General features: G+C 40.8%; 1 protein-coding gene across 1 annotated transcript; it reads right to left on the bottom strand.

Annotated features, from left to right (window-relative positions):
- Nucleotides 1-7,786: 7,786 nt before the first annotated feature.
- Nucleotides 7,787-8,239, bottom strand: LOC143285249 (uncharacterized). The gene has a single exon (XM_076592508.1). It carries the CDS (start codon nt 8,237-8,239, stop codon nt 7,787-7,789), a length of 453 nt encoding a protein of 150 aa, XP_076448623.1.
- Nucleotides 8,240-9,502: the final 1,263 nt, after the last annotated feature.

Below are 9,502 nucleotides of genomic sequence, written 5' to 3'. Positions count from 1 at the left end.
TTCATGGTGGTAAAATTATCATTTTTGTTCATAGCTAGCTAGTTAAATGTTTCTGAGAAATAGCAGACCGTCACGATAAACATTTATGCCCTTGTAACCTTGAACAAAGGTCAGGATAAAACTTTTAATGTTATCACAGGCCTACCAGACAGCCAGAGACTGTCAGTCAGACAGGAAAATCCTTAATAATAATACTGAATTCTGTAAAATACAACCAGCTGCTATCAGCCAAACTATAAATACTTCAAAATGGTGCTGTCATAAGTTGAACTTTATTCAGACCTGTCTGATGCAATTTGTTTTACAGGAAATCAAGCAAATTTGTGTAGAACAGGTACTTTTGTGTTGAAATGGAGATACCAATCACTATTCCCAATTGTGAGATCCCATGTAGAAAGGCTTTTTCCTTGCTTATCAAAAGATTCAAAGAAATTTAATCCTTTTGCCCCTTTTGGGGTGTGGAGGATACAATAACAGTACATACTCATTGAATCACAACTTCAATCCAACGATGTCTCCGAATCGCGCAAAAATGCATGCACACACACGTGCGCTGATGATAATGATTTGCAACAAAACAAATCAAACTTAAACATACTGACAAGTATGTTTTAGATGCAACAAAAGTTATACACCCTTTCCAAGTTTTATGAACTTACTTAGATTAAGTTGTGTTTTCTTCCCAGCACTGAATAAATTGCATTAACTGAACATTGATATATGTGATTTATATTTATGTGGTATCAATTAATTTCGAAATAACAGTATTTTGGGGACATTCTAAAACAAAGTGAAATTCATCCCCAACAGTACCCATATTACATTCCTTGCAAATTCTGTTTTCTCTTTTTTCGCCTTCTCTTCTTCCTATTTCAGTATGCACCTGTGGTTGTCTTTTGTTTTATTTTGTTTCCACAGAGCAGGACTAAACAGCATTTCAACATCACTTAAAACAGTTTTACAGAAAATGTTGTTGACAATGATCCAGATCGAATTGACAATGATCCAAAATCAACATCCAGATTCATACACAAGTTCGATCCCTTTATCATTCATTTTTTAAGAATAAAACAATGTGCATCCCACATTGCAAAATACTGTCTAGAGGTGTCTCACCTTACACAGTTTGAATACACCCTGAACCTTCAGAAGAAAATGAACTACCAACAAGAATATAACATATACCACTCTAAACCTTTGTCACATTTTCTTTGCAAGCCCAGGAACTAAAAATAATTCTCTTTATCGTCTGAATTTTATCCAAACTTATTGGGGGGGGGGGGGGGGGGAGCACATCGCCACTTGTCTTTTGTTCTTGTCAGAAGAACCAACATAGAGATAAAAATATCTTCGGGATTGTTTATTCAAAAGGTCTATTAATTTTTTGTGATGAAACAGTAAGAACAGTAACTTTTCTTGTGAACAGATTGCATATGCATGACCAAAATAATTGATTTCTGAGAAATTTTGTTTTTCTTATTTTATAATTGTTATCTTACTTTTAGCTAAGATGTGAAACCTTAATGGTAAATCAGCCTCAAAATTAATCAGTTTATCTTTGAAATTGATAATGGTAACTCAAAAACATGTGCATCTATACAAAGAACTGTCAATTATTTTAACATGATGTGTCATTAGTTTTCTATCATTGGTTTCAAGTACAGGAAACTTTTTTTTTAATTGTTGTCAAATCTCCTGTGATGTTGGCCATATATTTACTGGTTATGATGCACCAAGCACCTAATCTTTGTATTTTGACATGCATATTGGATCAGTGATCAGCATTTGAAGAAAAACAGCAGTGATCACCTTAAGGGAACAGAACTGCTAATCACTTTGCAGGTGTCAAACTGTAGTAAGAAAATTGATCATGTTGACACCCCCCAAAAAAATTGTGCAGTGCTCTAATGTGGTATAAATTTACTGAATAATTGTTTAGATGATTGAGAACAGATTGAAACTGAATGAGGATTTCATCTTCTTCTGCGTTCATGGGCTGCAACTCCCATGTTCACTCGTATCTGCACAAGTGGGGCTTTACGTGTATGATCGTTTTTACCCTGCCATGTAGGCATCCATACTCCGCTTTCGGGGGTGTGCATGCTGGATATGTTCTTGTTTCCATAACCCACCAAACGCTGACATGGATAACATGATCTTTAACGTGCGTATTTGATCTTCTGCTTGCGTATACACATGAAGGGGGTTCAGGCACTAACAGGTCTGCACATATGTTGACCTGGGAGATCGGAAAAATCTCCACCCTTGACCCATCAGGTGCCATCACTGAAATTTGAACCCAGGACCCTCAGATTGAAAGTCCAGTGCTTTAACCATACAGCTATTGCGCTCATCGAATGATATATAACTGGGGCTCTTCAAATTTATTCTCTCTCAGATTATTTTCCATCTGTCCCAAGCCATCCACTATCCCTGAAGGAAACCGACATTGTATTCTTTCCTTCTGCATGCAAACAATGATATGTTACCTCTGATGACTTGTCCCTTGACTGTTAAATTATTTGGATTTATAGATCTGCTTAAATACAGATCAATATCAGATCAGCTGTATCTGTCAGTACCTTAAGACTGCATGCAGCAACAAAATATTTGGTTGTGCCTTTGTCCTGTCTACACTACACTTTGGAAATGCTCCCTTGCTGGCTGCCCCAAACAGTGCTTAAAAGGTGCAGAACTCAACTGTAAGGAAAGAAACAATACCTTGACACAAGTTTGCACTGGCTCCATATTGAGTCAAGAATTTAGAACAAACTACCTCTCTGTAGATTTTTTTTTCCAGTATGGTCCAGCCTAAATTTCTGCTATTATTACCATTATAAGCATTTATGCCTTATCTCAGAAATAAGACCTCAGGCGTTTACAAACAGAAAAAAATGTGTAAATACCAAAAAGGAGAAATTGAACACAAGATACAATACATCATTAAACTATTCAAACCATCCCCCCTTTCACACACACACACACACACATGCCTGCACACGTATGCACACATACAAGTCGTAGTAAACAATAAAAAAATACAACCCAAAAATTCTGAAACTCTCAGTGACAGTCCTTTTAGTTCATCCTGGAAAGTGGTAAGTTGTTGAGAATTATTCAGAAGGGGAAAATGTGGGTTCTCTGACTGGATTTGAAAGAATGCAGCAAAGATGAGTGATGGAGAGGCTGAAGAAGTTGATTCCTAAGAGTGGGGGCTTGGTATGAAAAAACTGCATTGGCCATATGTTTTGGTTCAAACAGGGGGGATCTTAAGAAGGTGGGTGTCAGAAGAAGAGCAGAGTTGGCATGGAGGTATGTAAGTATGAATGAGATTGGAAAGATACTGTGGACCAGTAGCCTTGAAGGACTTGAAACAAAGAGAGACTTGTAAATAATTCTTTCTTGTAGTGGGATCCAGTGTAAAGAATGAGGGAGAGGAGAGACGTGATCAAATTTAGAGGAACAAAACACAAGATGAGCAGCATGGTTCTAGACTTTCTGAAGTCTAACAATGAGGTAGCTGGGTGAACTGACAAGGAGGGAATTACAATAATCCAGGCGGGACAGCACAAAGGAGAGTTTTGGTTGCATCTTCAGTCAGGAGATGATGAATGAATACAATTTTGTGAATTTCAAACATACAATTTGCATAATGTTTGCAATATGCTGCTGATAGGAAAGAGACCTGGTGACAAGATTACAAACAGAAGAGAAAAGAGGAATATTGGTGCCACTGAGAGAGACTGAGGAAGGAAGAGAGACTTTGTGGGGTATGTGTATATCAATTATGTGTGTGTGGTTTTTTTGGGTTTTTTTTTGTTTGTTTGTTTGTTTGTTGTTGTTTTTTTTTGGGGGGGGGGGGTTGGTTTGTTGTTTTTGTTTTTTATTGTTGCTTTTTTTATGTTGTTGTTTGTTTTTGTTTTATTTTCCTGTTGTTACTATGTTTTCATCAAATTTGTCTTTTCTCTTTTCCCCATATATGTATTGATTCATTTATGTCATCATGTCAATTGTCCATGTGTTATAAAAATGTGAAAATTTAAAAAAGCTTTTAAAAAAGGTCTTTGTGGGGTGATATTCATGATTTCAGTTTTATCCTCATTTAATTTTTGCGGCTTGTTTTTAGTCATCCATGTCTTCAGATCGGAGATGCAGGCCTGAGTAGAATCAATGAGAGAGGGAAGGAGAGATGGAGGACCCAACAGATACGCAGCTGGTAGTTATCAGAAAAGCTGTGGTGGGACAACGAATGATGATTGACAATGGTGGAAATCGGTTGTGTATAGAGAACAAACAGAATGGACCCAAGCACGGAGCCTTGTGGCACACAAAACTGTGTGTCGGAAAAGCAGGATGAAAGACTGCAAACAGAAACAATATTGGAGCAGTCAGACTGATAAGAGCCGAACAATGAGAGAGCAAGATCGCAGATTCCAAAAGTGCGATTCAGACGGTTGAGGAGAATCTGGTGATCAGCATTATCAAAAGCAGCCGAAAGATCAAGGAGGAAAAGAATTGATATTGCGTGTGTGCATCTTCTGCCTACTCACTTCTTTGACTATTCATTCATCTACAGATCACTTCACTCTGTGCATACTGAAGATCTAAACAAAAACCTTTGGAGAACGCGAGCCCCCCATTCACTGTTCCTCGACAGTGGAAAAGACTGCCACATTTTTGTCACTTCAAGTCTAACTGTTGATTTTAAGAAAGCATTAAACATGTATACCTGCTTCAACCACATGACATGAATTAAACACCCCACACTTGCTGTTCTCTCTTCTAAAATATGCATGCATTCAGGCCCACTTCAACCACCCAAGCGCTCATATGCACTCATGGTTTAGTTTGATATGATAGATGATGATGATAGGGATACTTACATAGTGTCTACATCTGGTCACAGACCAAGCTCTAAGTGCTTTACAAACGTGGAGTCATTTGCACAACAGGCTGCCTACCTGGGTAGAGCCAACTGACAGCTGTCACTGGGTAGTCATACATTACCTATGTCATTCAATAAGGTTTCAGTTTCGCACACGCGCACACACACACACACACACACACACACACACACACACACACACACACAAACACACACACATAAATACATACGCTCACACACACACACACATAAAACATTTTCACATGCATGTTTGTTTATTTACCCCATCATATAGGTAGCCATACTCTGTTTTCGGGGGTGTGCATGCAGGGTATGTTGGGTTTTTTTCATAACCCATCTCATCGTAAGTTTATTCATTTATAGTCTGTTCATCTAAGATGATAATATTAGACTGAACTGAGGCCCATCTCATGCTGACATGGATAACAAGATTTTTAACATCCGTATTAATCATCTGTATGCGCATACACATAAAGGGGGTTCAGCCACTAGCAGATCTGCGCAAATGTTGATCTGGGAGATCGGCAGAAAAAGCCCCACCTCAGCTTAACCTACTAGGTGTGATGGGGATCAAACTCAGGAAACTAGGGTGATAATATCGGCAGTGCTTTAACCATTTGTCCACCGCCGGGTTTGCTGGATGTCTCTGTGCTTGGCATGTGTGGTGCCGGATAACGTTTAATGACAAAGTATGTGAGTTTGAAAACTGTGGATAAGACGATGCTGGTGAGAGCAGACCAGCACTAACGGCAGAAAATTCGCAGAATCTGATGATAAGCGGGATGCGTCACTAACTTGGTAATTAATTCACAATGATAATGTTAATTATCCTCCATCTAAGAATTTGTTGATCAATAAAAGCAGCAAACATAATGTAGATTAACTTTTTCCCTTCCCTGATCATTCAATGAGTTCTCCCCAGATAATGTGGTGTTGATAATCTAGTGAGATTACGTCATCAAATCGTGTCATTATTGGACGTCATTTTTTTTCTCTGCTTGTCGAAACGAATTGCAGAGGTGTAAGACGTAACTTGAAACACAGAAAGACAACGCAGTCATAGGCCAAATAAAGCCATAGGCTAGATCTAGTTCTTGTGTTATTGTGCTTAAGCGCCCAAACCGTTTTTTGGACCGGAAATAGTCTCCCAGAACCGGAAGTGACAATCTAAATGGCCGGGCATCATCACTAGAATTATGCCGAACTGTGTGTCAAATTTTAGATCAATTGGTCCAGTAGATTTTGTGGTAGCCTTTGCCACACATTTGTGTTTACACACACACACACACACACACAGAGACACTCAGACGGAAATTTCTCGCACTGGTCCATCATAACAGTACTCTCCTTTTTATAAAAGGAGAGTACTAAAAACAACAACAACAAAATATAAATACAAACCACATACTAGCGACACATCAACTACTTAAGAAACCACGTAAGAAAACCCAGAAATATTATATCACACACACACACACACACACACACACACACACACACACACAAACAAACTAACAAACAAAACCCAACAAAAAAGAAATAAGAAGAAGCAACAACAACAAATATCAAAATTACACAACAGAAATACTTGTTGGACTATTCATAGTCCAGTTCACCGTCGATGAAGTAGACAAAACAAACTGTGAAACACACATAATAAACACACACACACACACACACACACACACAGACACGCACACACAAACGCACGCACGCACACGCACGCACGCACGCACACACACACACATCCAGTAGATCTTGATGTAGCCCTTGCCACACATTTGTGTTTACACACACACACACACACACACAGACATAAATTTTGCGACATGGCTTCCATCGTAATAGTACTCTCCTTTTTATAAAGGCAGGTACTAAAAAGCAGATTTTAAATGTTTGACCGTCATTCAGTGTGAAGTTTACGTAACTAGCGCAATGAATAACAATTTAAAAGAAACAAGTTAAAATCTAAATGTTTTATTATTATTATTATTATTATTATTATTATGCACCATCTCTGCTTTTTTTTTTTAGTAACTACGGGTACGGCGCATCTCCGCATCATGATGCTCAACCTGGCCAGGCGATAGGGGGCGGGGCCTTGCGGTACCGCCGGAATGTGTATAACGAGATGAGTCAGGGAGTGCTTCTTAATGCACAGATGCGCGTAGAATTTTCTGCCGTTTGTGCTGGTCTGCTCTTAACGACGTCACAGTGGATAATGCTTGGCCGTGCCCGAGTCAGTGTGCTGGGTTTTTTTATGACTGCTTTTGGAAAAAGAATAAGAAAAAGAGAGCTTATTTCGGTCTGCTTTATTCGTGAGTGTGTTGCATGGATGATCTGTTATTTTTACTGCATGAGATGTATAACTTATCTATTTTAACTACATTTTTTACGATGCTGCTTGAATTCTGCTGCAAGGCATGGTCAACATGTTCTTAGAGGTGGGCACTATAATCAACAATACACCTTTTTCCTTCTGTACTGCCCCATCATCCGAGCCAGTTCACTCCACCGCGGCCCCACTCCTGAACACGGAATCTTGTCGATATGACCGTAAAGTGTTGTGGAACACACGATAACAGGCCGGACGGTGCTGGAGAGTGCGGCTCCCAACTGAGGAACATGTCTGCGCGTTTATATATTTCTTTCACTGACGTGAGAGTGCGTACGTGCGCCACTGAGTACACATCTCTTCTTCTTCCATTAATGTTCAGCGGTCATAACTTTGACCATTATTAACATTTTTGCAAGTGCAAGAGCAAGTGTGTGCTCTTAGTCAGAATTTCGTACTCATAGACCTTATCCGTATGCCATTAATCATTAGTTGGGGGGGAAAAGTGAATGACCTAGTGGGGGGTGGGGGTGGAGGGGGGGGGTCTACTGTGCCTGGAGGGCCCTCAGTGCCCTCAAGCAGAAGGCGTTGCAGGAGGGGGCCTCGACAACATCAGCTGGGAGGGAGTTCCAGTCGACAACAGTCCTCGGAAAAAAAGAATACTTTCTGTAGTCCGTACGACATCGGATTCTTTGTAGTTGTTGGTTGTGGTTGCTGCGACGACCACTTTGAGGCTGCCGCTTGAGGTCGGCGCAGGAGACGCAAGCTTGATCGTTGAGGATCTTGTGGAGCATTGCGAGTCTGGCGCAGCGACGTCGTTGTTCGAGCACGGGCCATTCAAGAAGCGTCAGCATGTCTGTAACACTGGAAGTGTTGCGGTAGCGGTTGGTGATGAATCTGGCTGCCCTTCGCTGGACCTTCTCAAGGGTTGTGACAGTGAGCTTGTTGGAGTTTGGGTCCCATACAGTGCAGGCATACTCCACAATTGGACGAACCATCAGTTGCTTTGTAGGCCATCTCTTTGGTACGGCTGGAGCACACCTTCAAGTTCCTTCTCAAGAAGCCCAGTCTTGTTGGCCTTAGCGCAGATGTTCTCGATGTGCTGAGTGAAGTCCAGCTTAGTCTCCAGCATGACAGTCTCCACATGATGCCCCGGCTTGTATACCGTGTGTGTGTGTGTGTGTGTGTGTGTGTGTGTGTGTGTGCCGGTGTGTCAGTCAGTGTGTGCGTGTGAGTGTGTGTGAGGATTATACATCAAAGTTCAGTGCCGGTTCAGATAAACTGTTGTAGCTTTTAAGGAGTCAAATGCCTTACCGGCCGCCGTGTTTTCACCGAGTCATTTAAAAAAAAACCGGTAAATGTGTCAAGTTCACTATTTCATGTGGGATCCAGGATCATATACTTTAATTTTTTTCGGCGGGCTCTGTATTGACTCATTTGTGCTTTTTATGATTACTGATGTACCTTCGGTATCTATGATTCTATGCAGGAAGCTGTTATTCCACTTAACTTCCACCCACGATCATGACTTTTTCTCCGGATCAGTACTTCGTCAGTTTGTATTTCCCGGTGCAGTATACTGACGTTAATACGTTTTCAGTCTGTATTATGCCAGTGTGCCGGCACGGCACTAGTGAAGCTCAGTATGAGAGAGAGCCGGAGAGAGAGAGAGAGAGAAAGAGAGAGAGAGAGAGAGAGAGAGAGATTTGTGAGTGGATATTTTAAAAACATTAAAAAAAAACAACAACACTCAGAGCAGACCTATGCATCCGACACCCATCACTAGAAGAAGAAAAAAAAAAGTACGGCCGTCCGTCCACACAGTCACCGCTCCGACACGAAATAAAAAGTAAGGAGAGATATGAGAACTATTGCAGTTTCAGGTCTGCCACTCTTTGGCAAAATATTAATAATCATGGTCACAATGGCGTGAGATCAAAAGGACAAGATCACAACGACACTTGGTCACAACGGCATGTGGTCACGGCAACGGCATGTAATACTTGGTCACATCGACATGTGGTCACAACGGCATGTAGCCCTCCAACACCCTTCATCCTGAGTTCCACATCCACAGCCACACAGCGGCTCGTCTCCTGTGTTAGCTTCCCAGGAAGCCGCACACCAGAGAGGAGACCATTCATTGCGGCTGTGTCTTGTTTTCGGTGATGTTCAGTTGTGCCTGTTCACAGTGTTTCAACAGACAACCCAAAACACGTGCACGCACTAAGACTGTTTATATAATAGCCTAATTATTGTAT

This window comes from Babylonia areolata, chromosome 8, assembly GCF_041734735.1.
Source record: "Babylonia areolata isolate BAREFJ2019XMU chromosome 8, ASM4173473v1, whole genome shotgun sequence".
Classification (NCBI taxonomy): Eukaryota; Metazoa; Mollusca; class Gastropoda; order Neogastropoda; family Buccinidae; genus Babylonia; species Babylonia areolata.
Note: the sequence above shows the minus strand (reverse complement) of the source record. Positions and strands in the feature narration are given on the sequence as shown.